General features: G+C 39.7%; 2 protein-coding genes across 6 annotated transcripts in view; one reads left to right on the forward strand and one right to left on the reverse strand.

The window, feature by feature from the left end:
• The window catches only part of CFAP46 (cilia and flagella associated protein 46), a 76533-nt gene extending 56379 nt beyond the window's left edge, over positions 1–20154 (reverse strand). Inside the window, exons 1-14 of the mRNA XM_074875640.1 lie at positions 19987–20154; positions 19604–19795; positions 18924–19048; positions 17806–17937; positions 14115–14179; positions 13435–13599; positions 12609–12732; positions 11144–11238; positions 10197–10304; positions 9097–9196; positions 6590–6688; positions 5010–5200; positions 2781–3009; positions 620–740 (exon numbers count right to left, since the gene is read on the reverse strand). Of these exons, the coding sequence (XP_074731741.1) occupies positions 620–740; positions 2781–3009; positions 5010–5200; positions 6590–6688; positions 9097–9196; positions 10197–10304; positions 11144–11238; positions 12609–12732; positions 13435–13599; positions 14115–14179; positions 17806–17937; positions 18924–19048; positions 19604–19652 (1603 nt within the window). The 5' untranslated portion in view covers positions 19653–19795; positions 19987–20154. The remainder of the gene's footprint in view (positions 1–619; positions 741–2780; positions 3010–5009; positions 5201–6589; positions 6689–9096; positions 9197–10196; positions 10305–11143; positions 11239–12608; positions 12733–13434; positions 13600–14114; positions 14180–17805; positions 17938–18923; positions 19049–19603; positions 19796–19986) is intronic.
• A 201-nt stretch (positions 20155–20355) lies between these two features.
• The window catches only part of ALDH18A1 (aldehyde dehydrogenase 18 family member A1), a 49908-nt gene continuing 43967 nt past the window's right edge, over positions 20356–26296 (forward strand). For 4 of the 5 annotated variants that reach the window (XM_074875610.1, XM_074875612.1, XM_074875613.1 and 1 more), the window contains exons 1-8: positions 20356–20787; positions 21455–21573; positions 23008–23138; positions 23463–23571; positions 23642–23760; positions 24999–25034; positions 25958–26032; positions 26132–26257. In XM_074875610.1, the coding sequence (XP_074731711.1) occupies positions 20465–20787; positions 21455–21573; positions 23008–23138; positions 23463–23571; positions 23642–23760; positions 24999–25034; positions 25958–26032; positions 26132–26257 (1038 nt within the window). In that variant the 5' untranslated portion in view covers positions 20356–20464. The remainder of the gene's footprint in view (positions 20788–21454; positions 21574–23007; positions 23139–23462; positions 23572–23641; positions 23761–24998; positions 25035–25957; positions 26033–26131; positions 26258–26296) is intronic. The other variant, XM_074875615.1, reaches the window with a different exon arrangement.

Raw genomic sequence — 26296 nt, forward strand, 5'->3', positions numbered from 1 at the left:
TGAAATCCAGCCCTTTTTTCAGTCCTTCAAGCTTTCCCAAAATCAATCAACATGAAAAAACACACACCCCACCAGCATCTATTCTGCTCTTCCTATATCTTCAGATATAGGCTGCATAGTCACAAATTGAAGCTGTTTGTGGCGTAAGGAACATGCCTATTTATGATCCCTGTTTTAGAAAGTAAACAATGAACTCATGCCTAAAATCTCTCAGAAGCAAGATTTTAGAATAGAAAGACAATTACAGTATAGAATGAATACCCAATATGGTATGTAATTAACACAGAACATTATGAGGTGAAACTTCTGAAAATACCACTTCAAACTGACCTTGGGGTAAGAACATTGAGTTGCACATAGCAAAAATAAAATTACAGCACAACAGTAAGATTCAGATTCAGAGGGGAAAACAATAACATTTCCTCTTCCAGTATCACAATATAAACCTTAGATCCCTAATGAAATCAATAGGAGCTTTGCCACAGAATTCAGCAGCACTGTCACTTCACCTGTATTGCAATATTCTCTCCATGTTGCCACTAGATGTTATGTCCAGCCTTTACAACTGTGCAAAGCAAAGTCAAACGTAGTAACTTTTAGTCACACATACGTACATTACCTTTAGCTTCATTTTCACTGTCAAGGACTATCTGAAATGAATCAGGAGCTAGTGCAAGACCTGCATTTACCAGAAGGGACCTCCTTTTCCTCACATTATCCTTCTGCTTTCCCCTTTTAGCCTATGTAAAGAAAAGAATGAATTGTTAGAAGGTTCATTTTTATTATATTCCTATTTATATATATTATTTACTAAACATATGAGAATGCAGATCATATAACTTGGTACTGCCAAAAAAACACCTATAGGAATTGTGTATCTTCTTATATCTTACACATCATTCTGCAGTATTATTGTTGTTGAAAGTGACTGTAGAACTTTGGCTGATCTTGACATGCATACATCAAAGATAATTGAACACAAAGTACTCATGTTCCTCATGGATCTTTATAGTATATTCCTCAGTGTATAACCTGTCACGTTATACTGTCACATTAAATAAAGAACAGTATTTCTTTAGAAACCAACAATAACATATCCACTGTGCAGTAACTAGGAATTGCTACAAAATATAAAAAATTCCTAGTCCACTCAGAATTAGTCAAAATTAGAGGAGATAAGTGCTTTTTTAAAAATAACATTTAAACAGAGTTAGCTTGCATGGAAAAGCATTAAAACTAGACAAAAAAATCTTCACTTTTCTTTGTCTTAACAATAGACATATCAACTCACCAGCAGCTTTCCAGTACTGATTTTAGGTTCAGTGAACACATCTTAATTTCTGTGAATATCCCAAAATGGCGAATAGCTGAAATTTCTTTTAGCCAATTAACAGTGAGTTGCCAGTACAATTCTTGTTCAGGTGCCAAGACACCACAACGGAATTAGATGCAATAACTCTTGACAATGACTACACTGTGACTTTAGATTATATTATTTAGTGTCATTTGTAAGTGTGACATAATACTGATTTATCTCAAAGCCAGGTAGAATGTTTAGAATCACAGAATAGTTTGGATTAGAAGGGACCTTTAAAGGTAATCTAGTCCAACCCTCCTGCCATGAGCAGGGACATCTTCAACATTAGATCAGATTGCTCAGAGCCCTGTCCAACCCAACCTTGAATGTTTCCAGGGATGGGGCACCTACCACTCTGGGCAACCTGTTCCAGTGTTTCACTGCCCTGACTGTAAAAAATTTCTTCCTTATATCTAGACTAAATCTAGCCTTTTAGTTTAAAACCATTATCCCTTGTCCTATTACAACAGGGCCTGCTAAAAAGTTTGTCCCCATCTTTCTTACAAGCCCCCTTTCAGTCCTGGGAGGCTGCTCTAAAGTCTCCCCGGAGCCTTCTCTTCTCCAGCTGAACCCCCCCAACTCTCTCAGCCTGTCCTCACAAGGGGGTACTCCAGCCCCCCGAGAATCTTCGTGGCCTCCTCTGGCCCTGCTCGAGCAGGTCCGTGTTCTTCTGATGTTGGTGCCCCCAGAGCTGGACCCAGCACTGAAGGGGGTTCTCCTGAGAATGGAGCAGAGTGGGAGAATTCCCCCCCTTGACCTGCTGCCCACACTGCTCTGGATGCAGCCCAGGACATGGTTGGCTTTCTGGGCTGCAAGTGCACATTGCTGGCTCATGTCCAGCTTTTCATCCGCCAGCACCCCCAAGTCCTTCTCAGCAGGGCTGCTCTCAATCCCTTCATCTCCCAGCATGTGCTGTTATGGGGGGGGGTGGGGGGGGGGGGGGTGGGGGGGTGCCCCATCCCAGGTGCAGGACCCTGCACTTAGCCTTGTTGAACCTCACAAGGTTCACATGGGCCCATTTCTCAAGCTCATTTAGCAATTTGGCCACTGCTCTCCTCATTAATTAAAACACTGTTCCATGCAATGAAATCTTAATTGTTGACAATTCTCAATAGGCTTCTTTTTTGCTGATATTTCTGCTAATGAATAACTTCCTCTACACCCCCACCCCACCCTCACCCCCAAGAAATAAGCTTTGAACATATCTGGAAAAAATCCTCTATTGCAGTCTTCAGAGTGTGAAGCAGCATGACCACCATAGAGAGAATTCAGAGAGTTTTTCAAGGCAACCAACCAATGCCAATCTGCTGAAAGCAAGCTGATGCTGGCTCTAATATGCAGTTCTACTAAACAGCTGGCTTTCCTCTGCCAAAATTTAATAAGCAAACCTATTTCAGCTCCTAACCTTATTCTTCATCATTACCTGTTCAATCATCATTACTGCTTGATCCTCTAGACGCTCAGGTGACTTATACAGCATAGTACACAAACGAAGACGGTTACAAGTCAGTCTTAGATGATCTTGATACTGCCCACTGTTGTTCAGATGTATAGCTTTTTGCAAATGTTCCACAGCAACCTCTATTCTGTCCTCATCTTCTTCAATACGAGCTATTTCCATATGAACTTGGCAACGCAACAAAATCAACATGCTAAGAAATACGAATTTAAATATAAACTGTTAAAATGAAACAAACTAAAATTCTTAGACTTAAAAGTTACCCAGAAGTGAAACTTATAATAATTAAAAGTGACTGCAGTATGAAAATAGATAATCCCTTTTTAACTTACTGGTCTCTTCCATTTTCACTATCATGTCTTTTTAATGAAATTACTTAGAAAATTTAACTGCATTACTTCCATTAACCCGCATGAGAAAACACAGCCATGAGGAAGCAATACATCTTGTAGACTAACTGATCTTTGTGTATTAGCAGAACTCTTTTTCAGTACTACTCTGAAGTTACCACTCAGATATGCAAATCAAGTGAACAGATTTTCAAAAGTATTTATTAACTGCCATAGAGAGCATGATGCACTGGATAATGACCACTTTTGACATAAGTTCACTCTCCGTTCATAACATTTAAGTAGAAGCTAATACTTCTAAAAATCTAGCCCTGATTGTACTAGCTCACCACTGTTAAAGATTTGGCTCACCACAGGCAAACACACTCACTACAGGCAGTGTCTCTGCCCAGATGTTGCTAAAACCACTCTACAAACTCAGCATGTTTTCAGCAAAGACTGCATGCTCTCCAGTCTCAGGTACACTCTGCTCTCTATCCATCACCTGCCCCAGGAAGCTGTTCATGATAGCTGTGAGCTCTACATGCTACATAAGATTATTTCCAAGAAGAAAATAAAAAAATCAGATAAATTAAAGCAATGTTATGAAAAATAGAGCAGAAGAAAGGTTTTCAAGGCTATCAAATGTCATGCCAGAAAACTAATGTACATCTACATTAGAGCTGACCTGAGTGAGTGAGTATCGCCCTTTTACTGCGGACCAAAGTACTTACAATTAATGCTACAATCAAAACAAAAATGAAGACAGGCAAATTAATAGGGACAAATTACTTCATTCGATCTCTAGTGACAGTACCACCTCAGAGCTGAGGCTGAGTCTACTAGACTGTTAGGAATATAGATAACAAAAGCTAACCTCCCCCAAAACCTAATCTGCAAGCTTTTAGAGAAAAATTGTCATTACTGACATTTAGTATAAATATCAAAGTCGCATATGCTGATATTGCACTCTTTATATGGAACACATAAGAAATGCTTGAGTAACAGTACAGTATAACAACGTTGTGGTTTTATACATGTGTGTATCTGCTTCTTCAGGCTTCTGTTTACTCTTTATTAAACTAAAAAATTACATTTTAAAAACACTGAAAATATATTCCTTACCTTCTCTGTAACACTTTTATCAGAAACAACTTACTGTTCTGCTCAAATGACAGATTATGACTGTAACTAGCTCTACTACAAAAGTTGCTTTTAGTAGTCAGCCTAAGTATAGGTCCAAACTTAACTAAGTACCACATACCAAGGTTTACTTGTTCCCCTCAAATTAACAAAAAAGATGAAGCTACTTAGGTGCTTAAAGTTAAGTACAGCATAACAGCAAACAGAAGAATACATCTACTAAATGATACATTTTCTAATACAGTAGGTTTTTCAACTAAAAAAAGCATCACCAAAGATACAAAAATAGTATCTTGCAAGAACTGTCTTTCTTGATATGTGATACAGAAGCCATGATGTTTTCTAAAAGTAATTTTTTAAATGTATGTTTTCAACCAGCAAAAGTGATGTTAATACAGGAATCTAAACTGCATTCCAGCATATTTACTCATACTGCAGCTTTGGAATTTTCTCACATAATTTTGATTAACTATAGTATTTTTCAGTTCCTAACAAATTTCAGTATTTGCCATAGGCCATTACAGTGTGAGATTTTGCCTGAAAGGAACCTATATTTAAATGATTACCAAGGAAATGTATGCAATACTCAGACATTACTTTATTACAACTTAGTGGAAAATTTTCAAAGGCACTTAACATCAGAGCTTTTACATAAGCTTGATGCTCAGTCATTAGACCTTTCAAAGTAACAAATAAAAAAGTATACAGCATAGAAAATTACCTGTCAATCTCTTCAAGGACATCAGCGACTGATATCAACGGCTTTCGCACATGTTGATGCAAACTGTGTTGTAGCAGTGGCAAGCACAGATTCCACTGGGTTGTACAAACAACCTGAATCACATCAGGATCTCCCAATTGAACTGCACGTTTTAAGGTTAACTCAAGATTATTTATCAATTCCAGCTGAGCCTACACAAATGAAAAATCAATTAGCATCCATTGCATTTAATGAATACAACTTCTTACATGTTCCTCTAAACTGTAATCTTAGGGCTGTTTCCAATAGAAAGCAGTTCCTCAGGCAGCAGACTTCGGAAACATTTTTTTTTTGATAAATTTGTTTTTTAAACAATTCCTTTAATAAAAATTTTTTTTTTTTTTAAATAGGCATTGATAAGTAGGGAGTATTTCTTTTAGGTACTCCATGCCACTACTATGTATTTCAGGCAGAAGTCTGTCAGCTATTCACCTTTTCTGTGATAAACAGAAATTGGTAATTGTGAAATATTTGTGAATTTAGAAGGTTTAGCTTCTTGTTTTTATATACTTACCTAGAAATGCAGTGTAGGAGAGGAAAAAAAGAAACATTATGAATGGGATTTGCCATACTGTCAATTAAACTTGCTTCCTATTAAATCTAAAAGCAAATCCTTACATACAGTAACAGACACTTGCTAACCCTTATTAAAGGTTTTTTAGCCGTTATGTGACTAAAGAAAAAAAAAACAATCAAGCAAAACACCTTCCCAACTGCATACACTGGGATAGGAACATTTAGAAATACCTAAATATTATATTTTTTTTATTTAAGCAGTATTAGCAGTGTTTTATATTATGAGGAATTCATGAAAAAAATGTTTTCAAAAGGTGAATGGAATTCCTGAACTCCAAACTGAGAACAGTCATAGATACACGTAAGTTTATGCACCAACTCTATCAATTTCCACAAAGTATATTCATACTTCCCATTTTAGGAACTTTAGGTGCCTCTAATAGCTGTTCTGAATTGCTCATTGTAGGCATCTATCTAATCCCATTGATAATATTGGCCGTTCAGGCGCCTACTTTTCATGGTCTGAGTTATAACTGAGTCAACTGACTATGGAAATCTAAGAAAATCCTCCCCAGTGTGATAATTTAACAGGAATAATCTGCATTTCTCTGACATAAGAATTTGTATGAGCTCACCCATAACATGCAATAATAGTTGACTTGGACTCGATGATCCTTATGGGTCCCTTCCAACTCGAGATATTCTATGAAAATACCTCCCATAAATGCAAAATACGAAAACAAGAGAATGTTGCCTTTGCATGCCTCAATACTACCATCTTTACTCTTGGAAAGTAATATATTATGAACCTTTACAGTCAGACAGAAGACTTAAGGGAAGAATATATAACTGTTGTTTATTTTCCCCCGCTTTCTTCTTGGCAGCCCAATTAGAAAGAATATAAAGTTTAAAAGAATTTCTGATCAGTATTATGTAATTAAGACACACAAGTCCAATGCAATTTTCCTACATTTAACAAATTAAAACTTTTACTTTTCTCTCAAAGTTGATGTTAAAGAACATACCTCAATGACTCCTTTGGTATAAGTCACAACTTTAGTGCCAATTTTTTTTATTTCATATTCGCATTCCAGGCATTCTATTTCAATAAGTTTCCCTTGCTCCTATGAAGTATTAACACAGAAAATGCTAATTTTAAATACTAAAAAGGAACACGATGAAGATTAAACCCATGCAGTTACACTAATACAGCACTGTGCTTTCTTACTGAAAATCCCACTCTACTAGCTAATTAACTGAAACAATAAAAAGGGAGTAGAATTTGTTGGTGGAACAGCAGTCACTTCTTACTAAGCCAAAGCTGCAAAATAACTTCACCAGAATTTTAAAAGTTGTTCATTGCCAGACTTTGCAATAAGAAAACCAATGTGCACCTGATTTTTCCTATACTGTAATTTGATTTCAGTTCTAGTATATTCTTGCTCACTAACGTTATTAAAAAGGTACATGCTTGGAATAAATGATAGCTAGTCAAGACAGAAAGGATTAATCTCAATGGGTAGTGCAACTTTTAAGTGAAAAAAAGAGGTTAGATTTTTAACACCTCAAGAAAGATCTCACTATTAAATCATACAAATTATATGTATGGATCATCTAAGATACTTCATATTTGGTTTCATATGGTGTAGTAGAGAAAGCCAGACAGCATCTCCATTCATCATTCATTATGAACTATTATCAAATCACTCAGCATGACCTTTGTTAATTCAACACCCCCATGACTGGAAAACGGATGGGATCTTGAAAAACTTAGATGAATGTAGAACTGCCACCTATCATGTAATAACAAATACATAGAGAAATGGAATTCACATTATGACTGAGAAATCTGTCAGTACTTGGCAAAAGCCAAGGAACTGAAACTTGATGCAGATTTGTCTCACTCTACCATGCAGCGGTTACTATCAAAACAATGCGGGGCAATCTGAAGGTGGTCACTTAAACACCCACTAACTCGAAAGTAGAAGAGAAGGTTGAAATAGAAGTAAGGCTTCTCTACTGCTACTGCAGAAGGGATACTTGCTACTACTATCTGTACAAAAACTTGGAACTAAAGCCTTGTGAATCTGTGATCTAGAGGATTTAAACACATCTTCCAGTGGAATGCTACAGCATTATGTATGATTTTAGACTTATGGAAAATTTTCAGAAAAAATGGGCCTGAAGCAGACACGTGGAATAAAAAAATTTCAGTGAGGATAAGCAAAATTTACAAGTAATGCAAAGTAGGATCATTATAATAGAAATTTGGAAACATGTTTTGAAATTTGTTTGGCAGTATTTCCCATTTATACTTCCCTACATGCACATTTCAGGTAACTAAAAACTTACTCATGGGGATCACAACACAACCAGGCACTTCTTCATACATTTTTGTATCTGAAAAACATTCTGATTTCCTGAATACAGTGATGGAACAGTTCTGTTTCTCAAGAGGTATACCTGTTCTGGCTGGGATAGAGTTAGTTTTCTTCACAGCAGCTTGTACAGGGCTATGTTTTGGATCTGTGCTGGGAACAGGTTGCTGTGTTCATTATTGGTGAGCAGTGCTTACACAGAGTCAAGGGCTCTTCTGCCCCTCACCCTGCCCCGCCAGTGAGCAGGTGGGCAGGCACAAGGAATAGGGAGGGGACACAGTCGGGACAGCTGCCCCATGGACCCAAGGGATGTCCCGGACCATATGACATCATGCTCAGCAATAAAAGCTGGGGAGGAAGGTTGGCAGGGGGGCACTGCTCAGGCCTGGCTGGGCATTGGTTGGCTGAGGGTGTGCAACTGTTTTAATTTGCATCACTTATCTTTTTTGGGGTTTTTTTTCCTGTTATTTTTTTCCCCTCATCTTTTCCTTACAATACTATTATAATAGTTGTTATTATTGTTATAATTATTATTTCTTTTTCATTATTAAACTGTTATCTCAGCCCACGAGTCTTCTCACTTTTACCCCGATTCTCTTGCCCATCCCACCACAGGGGTGTGGGTGAGCAGCTGTGTGGTGCTTAGCTGCCAGCTGGGGTTAAACTTCATCAAAATTAGAATTCATATGCTGTTCTGCAAGGTGGATCTTGTACTCAAAGAAAAACTAAAGTGAATATATGCAACATTAACTGCTTTTAGAGCTTACATTTTGGTGACCAATTACAAACTCAATGAGTAAACTGGTTAAATCTTCAAAACCTGCTGGCAGTATTTAACTTGCAATCAAAATGTTACACAGTTAACATTTAAAAAAAACATAGGCAAAAATTACAGTTAACATTTATCTGTCAAAACTAACTGCACTGCTAACTACCCTATTCTACCTATATCCTACATTCTGACCTTATGTCTTCTCTCTAGTTTAGGAGTAGATCACTTATCCAAGTAATTATTTAGATTAATGAATATATAAACAATACAGAGATACACAGAAGATCCCAGAACTATCAGTATAATTTTTAAAGTATAATCACAAGGCAAGGAAGAAGTTTGTAAAAACAAAAATCAACTGTAATTAATATTAAATACTTACAGTAATCCTAGCTCTCTTCAAATCAAGTATACAATCATATGCAAGCTTAATGCAGTTTACTTTCATAGAAAAACGAGCTAGTTCCATAATCAAAGGAATCCTTCAAAGACAGAAAAACATCACTTCAGAGAATCTGATATTGCTCTTTTACAGAATTAGAAAAACACTAAATGAAAGGAACTTTGTGCAATATAGCTGAAAACCTTTAAGTCATCAGAATATTAGAGGACGTGATTATACTAGTAACACTCACAGTTAACAAGATAAAAGGAAAAATATTGAAGTTGGCTACATGAAAAATACAAAAGTTAGTCTGTTTATGGAAAATAATTAGTATACTTCTGTAGTTTTGCACAAACTGTTCCTGAAGAACATAAAAAATACAGAATTAGATGTATACAGCACAGAGATGGTGAAATAGCAAAAGAAGTTCGCGAGTAATTCTGTAAATACAATGCAGTCAACTGGCACACAACTTAAAACAGTCAAATCTACCAGTCAATTAGTTGGGAAATAAGAACACGAACACACAGAGTAGGAGACTGTGTTCTGCATGTTTGGATCTCCATAAATAACCAAATGAGCATAGTGTACTGTCTGGGATAGGAGAAGTAATGAGATACCTGAATATTGTAACAGAAGTTTGACCTTAAGGAGTAAAAATGTAATACTACTTCCATATGTAACAGCTGTGATACCACTACTGGAATAGAGAGTTCAGTTTAGTCTGCATTTCAAAATTATGCTGAAGAATTGGGAAGGGCCCCAAGAAAATCTATCAATGAACTAAAGTCTGAAAAGCACTTGTCAATTCTAAGACCTTTTAAAAACATCATTTTATCAACAAGAAAGGGTTATGGGAAGACTTAATCATGTTATACAAACAGCTATATGGAAGAAGATATGTAATCTTGGATTCTTTAATAAAGCCTATGAGGACCTTTGTCTTTAAGATGACCTAAGCATTAACGCAACACAAACTCTTATAACCAAGTACGCATTCACTCTCTTCAAAGTCAACAGGAATTGTGACAGACTTCAGTGGAAGCAGGATTAGCTTCAGCATCAACTTTCACGGTGCTATGACAAGTAAAACTCACTTCACACTGAGAACAGATGCTGGAGGTACATCATATTGTTTCAAAAGTACATATAAAGAATTCAGATTTGCGATGCCATCACTTGGAAATTCATTTGTGTCCCACTGCCTGCAATATATTAGGAATTTATCATAATTTTTCACAAGAAATATTATTACATTAAAAATTTGAAATACCTCTCCTAACTTTAGAATAGATGACTCTTAGTCCAATGTATCAGTGGGATCCCTGGACTTTGAAATATCAAAGAAAAAAAATTTAAAAAAATCAAGGCAACAAAACTACTTCAGTATGCCAAGTCACTCAGAGACAGTCAGATATGAAGCACAAAGAACATTCCAGCATAAGAATTAATATTTCAGACGATAAAGTAAATTTTATTCCAAATGCAAAGAAAAATGGTGTGCAAAACTCCTTTCCTATAATGTCAACATAAATTAATGCACTAAGAAAATAATTAATACTTTTAAAATGGGGAAGTGCTGAGACATTGAAAAAAAAAATTAAATGAGATTATGAAGTCTTAAGTTTCAAAATTCTTCTATGCCTTTAAAATTTAAGTAGTTTAAAAAGTATTATGCTTCTCATTCTTGCGATTCATACATTATACTGTAGGTGTAATTTCCCCACTTCATCTTTACTGGCTTATACACAGCTTGTGTACTGAACCACAATCTGTTGGATACAAAACCATCTTTCCATCTCCTAAACTCTTTCACCTGAGAATATCTGTACAACACACTATTCCCTACATTCCCAAAGAACTAGCTCACTTTTTAGCTGAGACTGTTCTCTAGACAGGCCTGACAGTTGCTACCCAAACTGTCATTATAGTTTTCCTTTTGAGAAACTAATCTTTGCAATAGATTTTTCTGCTGGCATATGGGATACCAGAACCTGACCCTACCTCTGTAATATCAAGCACTGAAGTACATTTTCATACTTACAATTTTAACATCTGCATTTTATAAATAACTGAAAAATGGATGGAATTTTGTATTTCCTTCTCCACCTGGGAAATATCCATTAGCTTGTGATATACCTATAAAGTAACAATTTAATTATTGAGTAAATAAGCAATCAAAGGACAGACACTCAACAGGGCTAAAATAAAGCAGGTATGTTGACTGTAGGACTTTAAGGGCAGTGAGGCTACTATGATAATCTATGTTATTCTGCACAGATACCGCAAAGACCACCCAGTAGAGCTATACTAATCTTCACATGGTGAGCATCAGAAGTATTATCAGAAATCTAAATGTGGAACTAACATTTGAGTTAGAATTCTAATTAATGCATTTTTAATAACACCTTTTGACAGCACTCATTCTGAAATCATCTCATCCAGACAGGAGAAATGAGACCTATTCAAATTTTATCTGTAACTGTAAATTATATATAACAAAAATTATGAAGAAATGACAATAAACTGTAGTTACACATTAAACGTGTGCACATCATTTCCTCTGACTCTCCCACACTGAGTGGCCATAGCAATCGATACTGATCACTATGCTGTACTGAAACAGGAAGTTTTGCAGGACTGAAGTATGCTGTTACTAAAGCATTCACTAGTGTGGATCATACTTCTGCAGCCCTGCTGAGACACATAGCTCAAGTACCATTTTAGAACTACTTTATTCTTCTATTCAAGGTCACTGTCAAATAGCTTTGCTCAACACTGCCTCTAAACACCACAAAAGAAATTTTGAGCTTGTGTAAATGTTATTGCTTCATTAATATCACACCTCTGGAAGGTTGTATATTGGTTCTCTCAATTCAAATGTTAGAGAACTTTATATTATAAACATACACACTTGAAATGCAGTGAATTGGGAGTGAACAGAAAAAGACAACAGACAGTGTAGCAGAATAAAAGAAAATATGACTGCCTGCAACTTCCAGGTTTTATTTGCCTATGTCTGCTTTTGCCACATTCATTTTCACCCTTTATTTCCCAAATCAAGGGCATGCAAGAAATGTGAACTATTGTCATATGTTCCAATTCCCAGAACCATTTCTAGGGTTCGAGTTGGGTCATTTAACTATTTATCAGCATGAGAAAAGTCAACAGATGCTAAATATACCCTGAGTGGCATAAGGCAGGTTAAGCTGCACCCACCACACCTTCTATGTTAATAATAATTATTCCCAAACACAATTTTTAGGGTTAGCAACAGTTATCCCGATGATATTATGTTGTATTAAAATAACACGGAGCAGAAGGGAGCTCTTTAGCTTATAGTATCAAAAATATACAAATTATAAAAATCTCTACATATCTACTGTACCATTTGGTAGCTCACAAAAGTTAAATGAAAGAAACAACATATAACAATTATAACTGTGATCTTATGAAATGTAAAGAAAGCTTCTGTCTTACTATAAGTTTAAAATATTTTACAGCATTACCATTAGAGAAAATATTTGAGAGTATTTATCTGGAACATTTTCCTTAATAAAGATTGCTGCAGTAGATGAAAATTCTTTTGCTTCTTTCAGTTTTGAAGCATCAAGGAAGCACTCAAGTAAATTTCTGCAGATCAAATAAATATTTGTATTAAATATTTATTAACACTTTCTGAAATAATTCTTATTTATATTTTTTCAAGAGACTCTTTATATTCAAGGTACCACTCCTAAATGCAGTACAAGCAGTTAGTGCTGTAAAGCGTTGACTCAACACAAAAGGGATCCTCTAACTTCTAGATCTTTGTTTCTTCTGGAGATATACAGCTGTTAACATACATTTATTGCAGATCACAAAAATAATCTTGGAAAAGGAGATTTTTGTGAAACCTCAACAGGACACCTTTCATGTCCTTGGAAAATGAGATTTTTGTGAAACCTTTTCCCTGGACAGTGTCCAGAGAGCAATGAAGCTGGTGCAGGGTCTGGAGCACAAGTGCTGTTAGGAGCAGCTGAGGGAACTGGGGGGGTTTAGTCTGGAGAAGAGGAGGCTGAGGGGAGACCTCATCACCCTCTAGAACTCCCTGAAAGGAGGGTGCAGAGAGGGGGGATGAGTCTCTTGAAGCAAGGAACAAGCGACAGGACAAGAGGGAATGGCCTCAAGCTGCACCAGGGAAGGTTTATATTGGATATTAGGAAAACATTTCTTCACGGAAGAGTTGTCAATGTATCTATAATGTTATCAATGAAATACACGTTATTAAAGACTACCTCAGGTGGCGGCCACGTGTACAAGAGTGTCCATATGAAAAAATACAATTAACCTTACATCATGAGTTCCGCTCTCCATTCGTTGTCTTGTTCTTCGGTTTGGTTTAATGCTTTAACAATCTGAGAAAGGCTAGGAATAAGACAATAGCGGAATCCAGGCTTAAGATATGGCCTCACAAGTTGCCAGTAAAGAACTGAGGCATTATAGATCAAAAAATAGTATCTGAAAAACAAGAATCAAGAATTTAGTATTTCATGGGCTTAGATAAACATAAAATTACAGAGGGAACACTTTAAGAAACAAAAATTGGAATTTTTCCTATGTGCTTAGGTAAGAACCAGTCCTGACTAAGAACTGAGAACAGAAGTACAGCACAAGAATAACACAATACTCTTGCAACTTCACTCTACCCAGTAATTAACCACTTAAAATAAACTAACATGGTGCTCTCCCTCTACAAAGCATAAATATAAAAGGGGAAAAAATGCCCAGCCTTAAACAGGCAGATTTATGCAGTCTATTTAAGACTGTTCAGTATTCCTATATTTTTGCAGCAGACACAGGAGTTACAGAAGTGCAGTAACAAAATGGAAGGAAAAATCCACAAAAGAAAAAAAAAAAAAAACACCACCACAACTCCAGACTGCTTAGTGAAAATCTGAGACAAACAACTATGAAAACCTAACTCAGTAACATTTTCTGAGATCTAATGAGTTAATCCTGTCAGTAGGACCTACCTCCGATCATGGGTGGCAAAATCTATTGCCTTCATAAAAAAAAGCACAAACTTTTCAAACTCTTCCTAGAACAGAACAAAAAAAATGTTAATGCAATTTGAATATGGCTTTTATAAATCAGTACGTTATTTTCCTATTTCAATATGTTCACATCTCATAATTTTTATTTTCAGACCAATCTCAGATAAGACATGCTGCCATAATAAGTTGCTGCCATAGAAACGGAACAACTAAAAATTGGTAGCATTGCCTATTACTATGCTTTCCTGATTTCAAATTTTAAGACTGTATTTTCAGTTTTTTTCATTTCTCACAAACTGTAATTATCAGGACTGAAATTTTCCAAGACTGCAAAGCTGCATACTTTTTAACCTTTCAGTAAGGAAAGCTCAGAAACATCCAAGAAAAAAGCCAGGAAAAAAAAATCATATTGGTTTGTCCCATTAAAAAACTTGAGGTATTATTTTCTTCAGAAAACCTCCAACAAGAATTTGTCAACTGAATGGTGTGTTAGGCATGTTCTTTTTATCATTAAAGCAGCTGGGAAGCAGCTTTTCAGAGGAGGACCCAGGGATCCTGGTGGAACCAAGCTGAACACAAGCCAGCAGCGTGCCCTGAGGAGAAGCGCTGCCAGCAGGGCCAGGGAGAGGATCCTTCCCCTCTGCCCAGCACTGGTGAGGCCACTGGAGGGCTGTGCCTAGTTCTGGGCCGCCCGGTACAACAGAGACATGGACACTGCGGAGCGAGTACAACGAAAGGCCACAACGATGGTGAAGGGACTGGAGGACCTCTCCTGAGAAGAGGCTGAGAGAGCTGGGGCTGTTCAGCCTGGAGAAGGCGGCTCATCAGTACGTACAAACACCTGCCCGGAGGGTGTAAAGAAGATGGATGAGATCATAAAAAGGGATTTTTGAAAGCCTAAGAGAAAGATGCAGTAGAAATGGCAAAACGGCGGTGGAACTGGATGGACAGGAGGGGGATGACACCAAAGGGCTCTTTATAGTGGTGTGATGGTTTAGCCCCTGCCGGGGTCTGACACCACACGGCCGCTGCCCCTCCCCCACAAAGGGAGTGAAATGCAAAGCCCCGAGGCTGAGATAAAGAGAGGTTTAATACAGCAGTGCAACAGCAACCAACCAAACAACAACAATAACGATAAGAATAACAGTAATAACAATGAACAGAGCAAAATCTCTACCAATACAGCAGTGAGAACAGAGCCAATCCCACAGTACACGCGGTAACCGACTGTCCGCTTCGCTAACCGACTGTCCGCTTCGGCGCGCGGATGTGACATCAGCATGGTATCTGAATAACCCGGCTAGAGCTCCCCCCCCACTGCTGGGGAAACTTAACCCCCTATCCTGGCTAAACCAGGACAAGTGGGATAAAACAGAGTAACTAAAAACTCCAAGAGAGTTGGGACTGATTTACTGGACTCTGGGTCTGGCATAAGAAGACTACTGAGCAACGAGTGGGAACTGCCTAGATAAAGAGAAAACCAGGATTAAGAGCCTGAGAGGTATTAGGTATTAAAGTAGAAAAATTGCACTTGGCCCTTAAGAACATAAGCATCTTAATCAGCTAACAAGGATTCCTTAGGACCAAAACTAAAATAAGGACAAATTTATCTTTTCTAAGTGAATGATGATTACTAGTCATACAGCATGAGATGCCGCGCTGCTCCTATTTTCATAAAGGATCTAGGAACACAGCAGTGAAAAAACTTTACAGCTGATACAAACTGTATCTTAAAAGCACATTACAGCACACAGCACAAGGAACCACTACAGAGAGACTTGGATAGATTGGACCGGCGGCCAACGTTAACAGGATGAGTTTCAACAAAGTCAAGTGCCAGGTCCTGCACTTGGGCCACAACAACCCCCTGCATGGCTACAGGTTTGGGGAGGTGTGGCTGGAGAGCTGTGTGGAAGAGAAGGATCTGGGGGTTCCAATTGACAAGCAACTGAACATGAGCCAGCAGTGTGCCCAGGTGGCCAAGAAACCCAACGGCATCCTGGCTTGTGTTAGAAATAGTGTGACCAGCAGAAGTAGGGAGGTGATAGTTCCCCTGTACTCTGCACTGGTGAGGCCACACCTGGAGTGTTGTGTCCAGTTTTGGGCACCTCAATACGAGAGAGATCTCGAGGTGCTGGAGCGAGTGCAGAGGAGGGCAATGAAACTGGTGAAGGGCCTGGAGAACAGATCCTGTGAGGAGAGATTGAAGGAGCTGGGACTGTTCAGTGTGAGGAGGAAAAGGCTGAGGGGAGACCTCATCACTCTCTACAGCTCCCTGAAAGGATGTTGTAGAGAGGTTGGTGCTGGTCTCTTCTCACAGGGAATTAGTGACAGAACAAGAGGGAACGGCTTTAAACTGCAACAGGGGAGGTTCAGACTGGACATTAGGAAAAATTTTTCCCAGAAAGAGTGGTCAGAGAGTGGAATAGGCTGCCCAGGGAGGTGGTGGAGTCACCATCCCTGGATGTGTTTAAGGGTCGTTTGGATGAGCTGTTGGGGGATGTGGTATAGGGGAGAACTTTGTAGAGTAGGGCTGATGGTTGGACTTGATGATCCCAAGGGTCTTTTCCAACCTGAATGATTCTGTGATTCTATGATTCTAAGTTAGGATTGCACATACTGGGATGGTTCCTAACTTCTAAGAAGTTAGGAAGAGTCAAGAAAAAACAGCAAAATTTGGCTGAGATTTAGAAAACACTACAGAGTAGTTTAATTTAGAAACATAAAAGCCTAACTGGACATTAGAAGATACTTTCCAAATGCGTACAGAGTTGTAAAGGGACCACTGATTGGTTGTTCTACACGCACGCCCCAAGAAGGCAGAGAAAGTACGGATAACATAACAGGGAAAATAGCTTGAAAGTTAATTCAAACACATTTGTCAAAGAAACTACAGCAACATCTGTCAGGGACATTTGTGAACACCAAGTAACACAAATGTCTGTTAAGGCCACTTTAGAGTGTCAGATATCATTGACCAATTGTCAAAGGTGACTGACTACAGTATGAGAATAGGTGAAATACTGAAGACAGAAAACAGCTCCCACTCCATTTTAAATTCAGCAGGAGCTAAAAACTGCTCATCATGTACAGACATGGCATCACCGAATAGTGACACACAGAAGCTTTTAAAAGCAGGAAGTACCCTGCTGAGTTGCTACCAGAAAGCTTCACCTCTCATTTCAAAAAGCCACATCTAAAGCGCTACATGGAAAGGTAACTGATCAGTGGTGGAAGCACACTGCCACAGAAGAGAAATGAACTGTACAACACCTCTGAGGGCCCCTGCAGTCCTCCATTTCCCATGATTCTGTGAAATGCTTAGTGTGATCCTGAATAAAACTGGCAATTGCTTTACTAGTTACAGCTAAGTTTGGCCTGAAAGTATCATATTGATGTAAAAAGTGAACGGATTGACTTTAAAACAATAGACTGAAAAATTTTGCAAGTATTCTTTTTTTTCCCTCCCTGAAGTATTTGCTACATTAGTCTAATTCAGATGGTAAGATTTGTTTAGTCCCAGCTACCTGATAATATATTTTCCTTTGGTTTCTGCTACAGTTCTGATTACCCTTGTGTATTTTAAATGACTGAAAGCAATACATAAAAACCTAGGAAAAGATACTCTTAAAAACTGACTTAATATAATGCAACTTTCATAATTTCTCACCAAATTGTCTGTAGAGAGTGGAGTGTGCAACTGGCCTTGGCACAAATATGCTCTGCCAAGAAACTGGTTCACAGGAAATCTTCCTTCAAAATACATCTGTAGGCAGTCTCTGCTTATTTCCACATATCCAAGCTAAGACCAAAAAAAAAAAAGCATTTTGATATTTTAAAAATGCAACAAATACTTAATTAGGAATTGTTAGTTTTAAAAAACGCATGCCCACTCAAAACACGGCATCTAGCTGCATACATGTATGCAAACAGTATTCCATAAAGCTGCATAGCAGATCTGGTACAAACCCAATAAGTTTTATTAAAATTTAAAGCTAGACTTCTGTCATTCCAAATGTATAGAAAAATAGTTCCTTTATTTAAGGGAGCTCCTGAGTCAGTCATAGAACCCCTCACAGTATAGAAAAAATGCTTCCTTTTTTAATAGCCATTAGCAGAATTAGTAACATAAAGGCAAAATTCTTAGATTTTTTTTTTAAAAGGACGGATATTAGCCTGCAGGATTTTGTACGGATGTCAGTGCTGCACCTCAATTTTCAGACAACAAACAGAATTTGAGTAGCTTACAGCTTTGGGGAAAAAAAGTGTATTAGAAACTCTGTCTGCTTGAAATCCAATCACTTGTACCCATGGATTGAAAATTTAAAAATACTTCAAAATTAAGAACCTTTACCACATTTTATAGAAGTCAGCTCGATTAGCAACAATTTCATAACTAGAATGTCACCTTTTCTTCTTTTGCCCAGCAGGGGCTGTCCACAAACACATCTTCTTCAGTCATAACCAAACTGCTAACATTAGTTTTCCACAAGAAAAAACAGGCATGGCAAACTGTTTTATATTACTATGGTATACCTTGCATATTTTGGTCTAATTACAAGCTTCACAAACCACAGTTTGCTGACTGATTATAAAGAAGTGACAATTTAGAGGCTGAGTTTTAACTGAAAATGCATGTTTAAACAATTGTTCTCCAAAACCACAAGAATGTAGTATTTTTCATAGGTACTTCTGGGAGTATTTTTAAGTAGTGACTTTAACCATGTAAATACAATATATCATATAAATGTTTTTATTCAATATAGATAAACTGCCTAAATTACAAACCTGAAATGCTTGTTCAGCACATAAAACATATAAGTCAGTGCTGAAGTTATCTGATGAGTCAAGTGGAGATTTTCCTTGACTGGCTGATTTGATCAACTCATAAGCACTCTTCAAAGCCTGAACATCTGAAACAAAAAAGGAATAAAGAATGTAACAGGTAATTTATGCTTCAAGGTGGACTGACAAACACAACTGCATTATTTCAAAAGAATTAGATGGCATCTTGTTTCTCCTTTACAGAAACAAATGATGAATGTTTAAGGAAAATAATGTCAAACAAATGTTGTTCAAAGTTAGTCACGCTAGTCACACTATAAGATGAAGCATTTAAAATCACCAATGTTAGCACACAGGAAAGTGAACGACTTTGAAGGCCTGATTCACAAGTCCCTGAACAGCACTCTTCCTGTTGACACTGAAATTCGAGATTGTATCCTTAAAGCTTTTATATGAAGTAAATCTGACTGGAAGAAAACGAGATTAAATTATGAACACTACAGCAGTTACTTATTTTGATAGGTAAGAAACACGTTTAAAGCATTCAGAGAAAGAATGCGTTTTCTGAATATTTAGAAGCAAAACAGATGAAGGTCACGCAGTTTTCGTGTTTAAAGTGCGAGTTTTATCATACTTATTTTTAAAGACAAGCAAAATTTCGCAGCCGACTGAGGCCCTCTCACCTCGGCGGCTGCCCGCGGCGTGGAGCCGCTCCCCGACGGCCAGGTCCATTCCGCCTCCTGCCCCGCGGACGAAGCTTCACCCTGGGGGACGCTCTGCGAAACGAACCCAAGGCTCTGGGGGGCGAGTTTTCCAATGCGGCCTCCCGAAAGTGCCCCCGGACAGCCAGGAGAGACGGCCGCAAAAGAGTCCGCCTGGAGGCGACAGGAAAGGGCAGTGCAGCCACCAGTGGCCCCGCTCCCGCCCTGACCCTCTGCCCCTCTCTCCCCGCGCCCTCCGCCACCGCCCAGCAATGCCGTTACCCGCCCCCAGGCGCTCCCGCCGCCGCCGCGCGTATCCCAGCACCGCTCCCACAACACCCGCGCGCGCCTCCTCCCGCCCTCACCTGAGGGGACCCCCGCCCCGCCCCGCGCGCTGCCCCCGTGACGGCAGCCGGCGGGCGTTTGCAGAGGCAGCTGCCACCCCGCCGGGGCCCTGCCGCAGCTGCGGCGAAGGGCTCGTGCTCGGCCCCGAGCGCCGCAACAACCCACGGGGGGTGGCGGGGCAAATCCTCGACCCGACGGAACTGACTGGCACAGCGCGAGGTCGCTTCACTGTCCGTCTCCCCTCCACGGAAAAAAGGAGACACGGAGATCGAGTCTCGCTTCCTGATGGTGATGGCGACTAGTGCCCGCGGCCGCCTCAGCCCGGCGGGAAGGGCCACGGCCCCCGAACAGCCCCGCCGGGTCCCCGCCGCGCGGGAGGAGCAGAGCTGAGGGGAGCGGGACCCGCCGGGCCCGGAGGCGCGCACAGAGGGCGGCCGCGCGTGCGCCCCGCGCGCGCGGAGGGGCGGCGGCCGTGTTCCTTAGCGACGCGGTGACGCCATGTTGGGGGCGCGCGGGGCGCTGCTGGCGCTGCTGTTGCTGTGGCCGCTGGCCGCCCCCCCCGCAGCCGCTGCCCAGCGCCCCGCCGGGGCCGCGCACCGGGCGGCTCCCCGAAGCGACGAGGCGGCCTCTGGCCGAGCCCCCGCTGCCTGGGCTGGCGCGCAGGTCTCTGCCGCCGGGCCCCGCTGCGCCGGTCCTGCTCCTCCGCTCCGCCGCCGCCGCGCCGCTGCCGGTGGCTTCCCCGGCCGCCGCTTCCCGCTCGGCGCCTGCGGCCTGCGCGACCCCGGGACCCCCGGCTCGTCCCGCCTCGCCGGCAGCTACAGGTGGGCGGGGGCCGGGCTCCCTCCGCGGCTGGCGCGGCACCGGGCGCCCAGCAGGAACCGCGGTTTACCCGCGTTAGTCTCGCCGACTCGTTTGCCGCGCCTCTCGGGCACGGGGCACAGCCTGATTCCGAGTCCGGGCTTGAAAAAGCTTCCCGAGGCCAGCGTTTTAATGGCTGCGATAAAGCAGAGCTTGATTACTCTGTGATGGGGCTGTTTGCAGTGGGAGCTAGAAAGGCTTATCAAAGGAAAAAAGAACTTTAATATACAATTAGGAGACAGCAAAGCGATTACAGACTGCGAGATGCTGTCAGTGAGGGAGATACCTTCAGTTATTTGGAGAGCAAAATCTGTGGGTAAACCCCATCTTTGCAGACTGCGGTTGTGAGGAGGACCGAGAGAAGCTGTACTATGTGGACACTGAATTTCTTCACCACTTTTTGTTCCAGGGAATTTCAGAGTGATTTCTAAATATACAAATAGAGAGTATCCACAAAGTTACTACAATGACAAGATAGGCTTTCTGTAGTTGATTATCAGTGCAAATCGTACAATAACTCATGTAAGCTGATGAAAAGTAATACTGTGTTCTGTTGCTGGCATTTAGTAATGTAAAATATGAAATTACACAAAAATAGCCTCCTTACCAGTTTGGGGGTTGTCTTTGCAGGTCCATGAGTCAAGTGTGCGTGGAAAAATCACTGATGTTCAGAAGTAACACCCCTTATCCTACTGACACCATTGCTGTCCCTGGTGGACATGATCTGTTCTGTGTGCAGCTGGATGACTGTAAGTAACCTTTCTTTCCACACGTTTAATTCACAGATTGCCTCTGCTTAGGGAATCTTCTTTTAAACTTACATGTTATAATTGTTACTGATTATTTGGGCTGTTACAGTTCCAGAGAGACCCTAGCGTTCTTTTTTGCCTTTTTCTACAAGATTAAATAGCCTTTATAGTGAATGTGATTTCTTGAGCAAACTACACTATGAACAACTTCTATATACATTTTTCTCTGAAAACTTAAGCAGTTTGAATATTTTAAGTTTTGCTGCAGGAGGCATTCCAGTTTTCAGGTTTATTTTGCATTATGTAATGTTAATCTGTGCTAGCAACTATTCAGCTTTGATAATAAAAGAGTACATAAGAACTGCATTCCAAAGAAAATAAATGGTTCTGAGTAGCACAACTATGAATGTTTTCTTTTTCAGTCTAATCATTGTACCCTCAAGTGAATAATGTTAAGCTGCTCTGTATACCTGTTTTTGTGAACCTTGCAGGAGCTTAATACTCCTTTGGCCTTTATCTCCTTAAAAGATTTAATTGACTGACTGACTGACTAATGCTGTATTCAAATATAAAAAAGCTTTTATTTCTGCTTGCTGCTCTGTACATCTGAGGATCTGCTCTGCTCTCAAACAGCAGAATTACACTGAGACTTCAAGTTTGCTTGGTTTTTTTTTTTTTCCCCCCCCAAACCTACTAGACTACCTAAATTCTTTTGGTACTGCTGTAATTGAGGATCCACTCATTCCTGTTGTTGATATGATCTGTAGTCCTCAAACTTTGTAAGATGTTTTATTTGGGTGTGTTAAAAAGTTTGTTGTTTGAACCAGTCTATTAGGATGAGTCTACATAGTATGTCCTTAATAATTTGCCATTTTATGACTAAGTGTTCTAGCAGTAATAATTTAACACATTGTAACCATACTGACTACCACTGGGTCAGGAGGGTGTCACTGCAGGATACCAATAGAAAGTCTGGGTTTTTAGGATGCTTACTCTTTATTCATACTTACTTTGAGTTTTACCAACCTTTATTATCAATCTGTTAAATGTTGCTTTTAGTGAACTCACATATTGGTAATGTTTTGTCATTAAAATGTCATGTGTGCCTAATTTGGGCATCTTACAGAAATGAGAGCACGTATTAAGATAGTTGTCTTAAGCAGTTTTCATGCTTTCTGGAAAGTCACATTTGTGTATTAACACCTGTTTCTCATGAAACTACAAAATAGTGTTCATGATACAATCCTGTTCACAGCTCATATTAGCCTCTTAGCAGTGTTACTATGGATTAATTAATATAAGGTACTATCTACCTTATAATTACTCAAGTTGTTCCTTTTAAAAATATTGGCACAATATTTACTTTTTCTTAGATTTATCTTTTCTAGTAATTTTATATTGGTGGATTTTCTTTTTCCTCTTTTCAACCTTTAGCAAAGCTGAACTATTTCCAACAGCCACAGGGTATCAAAGGATCTGATTTTTCAAAGTTCATAGAGAAGTATGGCAAACACTCTTTCTTAGCACCATCAGAAGTCCAGCCGTCATTCTCTGCCTTTTACCGGGTGAGTTGAAAGAAAGTAGCAATCAGTTTGCAGATACACTTTTACTAAAGCTGTCTGTAATGAGAACTAATGAGAAGAGATTGAAAGATTCTTATTTTTCTACCTGTAATCCATTTTATCCCTCAAGTTTTTTTGTTCCTTATTGTGTAAAAAGTTTCTGATTAGTTTTCCTGTATTTAAAAGTTTGGACAACCCTTTAGACAAAACTGGGTGTACTCTAAGGAAAAGTATAAATTTGCCTCTATGCCCTGATGATGTCATCACCTTGCACTTGGCCTTAGTATTCCAGAGTCACTTTGTGATTTCTCCAAATTGTCTTTTCAGGCTGGAGATCCAATCCTAATCTACTTTGATTCATCATCTGTACTGAGCACGCTTAGACAGCCAGTAAAAATGGGAGCCAGTGGACTTTGTGCCGATGGAAATCCTGCTGGTTAGTAAAGGGGGAAGAATTTCCTAGGGTGGTTTGCTTCTGTTTTATCTGTTGTCATGTCTTAACTCAGGCTTCCTGGACAGTAAAAGCACAAGCTGTACTCGGATTTTTGCCAACTTGAGCAAGAGCTGCATTACTGACCCTGTCCTGGATGCTGCCTCCTACTACCGTGACTTCACTGTGCTAAAGGTGCGTGTTGTATTTCTTCCTTTTGCTCAACATCTTATTTGCTTGACTATTCATTGCCTTCCATTGCAACTTCAGCTAACTGGAAAACTAAAGGTCATCTGCTATGTCATCCCTGATCTCCCAATTGTTAAGGACTTCTTGCTGGAAATCCTGTTAAAAATGTCATGATTGGTGATAATGCCTCAATCCAAACTACTTTCCGATAAATTTCAGTTATTAGCAAATTCTTAATGCATTTAACAGGTACTTCATTGATACTTCATAGTTTTAATGGCTTAACTAGAACTCTCTCACACTTTAAACAGACTGTTTATCAAAGTATTTCTATCTGTTCCATCAACTTGATCAACCAAGCAGTGCATGTTCTTAGTAAAGAATGAGGATTTGTTTTACACAATATGTTATCTCCCAAATCATACTGAAGGCCAGTTATCAATGTTAGCTTTATATGCATTCATAGATTGAATTCCATATCAATTTCCCCATTATTTATCCTGACAATTTCAACATAATCGATTTATTGTTCTGGCTTCATCATGTTGGTTTTACTGAATGTGAACCTCAAAATATCTCCTCTCACCTTCTAGAGCTTCTCTGCTGTTCCAAGATAAAACGTCAGTGTAAATATTAACACCTTAAGGCTAATGACTCAGTTTACCCTTACACTGGAAATCTAAATCTACATAACTGTAGTAGAGACTCTTCTGCTGATCAAATTTAACTCATGTTTTCGGGGCTTTTTTTTTTTTTTTGTCACTGTGCCCAAAATTTAGTTGTTCCTTAAATGGAAGCTGAAGTAATTACTTGATTGGAGGGACAGGTTGGATGGGGCTTTGAGCAACCTCGTCTAGTGGAAGGTGTCCCTGCCCATGGCAGGGAGTTTGGAACTAGGTGATCTTTAGGGTTCTTTCCACCCAAACCAGTCTGTGATTTCGGAAGGGGAAGCTCCAGGAATGGATCAAAGATGCTGATACTTTAAATTATCTGCATTCTGCAGATCAGTGACAAGAATAAAACTTGTCTTCTGATGCTCTAAAAATGCCTTCTGTGGATTATGTCTGTGATTTCTAGATCACAAATTGATGACAAGTTTTACACATGTGGAATAAACAAAGTAATTTTTGTCAATATAATATGTAGGCTCTATTTAGTGATGGTTTCATGACTTTAGGCACTTGCAAACCCAGAAAATCGGTTGGCTTTTTGGTGTTGCATGTTGGTTTCTTTGTTTTCCCCAGGTCCCAGTTAATGACACCGTAGTGCAGTCCATGAAGGTCAGTCTCTATCACCAATAAAAATAATTTTTGCTTCTGAAATAAAACTCACTAGGAATCTTGGGCATCCATAGTAGTGCCCATGATTTGGGAACTTGGGAGAATGGGAATGTTGCATCTGAGACAAGATTTTTTGGGCAAAAGTGTGACATTATAGAGAAAAAAATAGGAATATAAGGAAAAATGTGTGGCAACTGAGGCACGGACTCTCCATTGAAGTGGAGATGAAAAATCCTTTATTATAAAAATGATACATACTTATGCTCTCATTACCTTAGCTCTTACTTCATAACTAGCAAATCAGCAGCTAGACGGTCATCAACACTCTTATCCCACAAACAGTTCCATAATCTCTCCAAGCTGACTTATTTTTCTTCCAAGGCCTGTTTCTCTTCCAAACCTTGCTGCTTCTCCAGGCCTCCAGAGAGTAGAGCTGGCGCTTTTCCAAGCCAGTGCAGGAGAGAGCTCCTGCCTCTCACCAAGCAACATTCTCACGAGTAGAGTTCTCTACCTTTGCTGAGCTCCCCAAACTGAGCTGCTGAGCTGATCAGCCGATGTCGATTTGGCTCTTAAGTATTGAATCTCCCACAGCTGTGCAGGGCTGACAGGCCAATGCCAACTTGTCTCTTAATCATTTACCAGTAACACATGATTTGACTCTTAACATATTGAATCTCCCACAGCTGCACGGAGCTGACACTCCCACAAAGATGTACTTTTAAATGAATGGGCATAGATAGGGCTAGAGTCACAGAGGTAGCTTATTTTCTTAGAAAAAATTTGGCATCTGGAGGAGGCTGTTCTGTCCACAGATCATAGCTTCCCCAGGAATCTGACTTGGAGGGAAAAGCAGTGGAAAAAGAGTAAGAAAGGCACACTCCTTTTAAACAACTGCTAATTGTTAATATGCTTATTGTCTCTAGGTAAAGGTCGCAGCAGTTGCACCACCCGGAGCTCCCCACATGAAAGACAGCACATGTAACAATGTTGTTTCTGAGGTATTTGAATCTTCCTTCCTATGGGCAGCTCAACACTAGCTTAAAGTCATTGCCCTATTACCTGACTGCCTCCAATTCTTCTCTGAATTGGACTTTCAGGTGATCTACGAGATAGAATTCAGCGGCACACATGGGATTCAGAGTGTTTCTGTCCAGTTCAAAGTGAGCAACATCTCTGGGAACTCAGGATCATCTCTGCAGCAGCACTTCACTTTGCGCTTCTGGGTCAGTGCCCCCATCCTCCCCGGGCACTTACCAAGTTTG

This window comes from Strix uralensis, chromosome 7, assembly GCF_047716275.1.
Source record: "Strix uralensis isolate ZFMK-TIS-50842 chromosome 7, bStrUra1, whole genome shotgun sequence".
NCBI classification, from domain to species: domain Eukaryota; kingdom Metazoa; phylum Chordata; class Aves; order Strigiformes; family Strigidae; genus Strix; species Strix uralensis.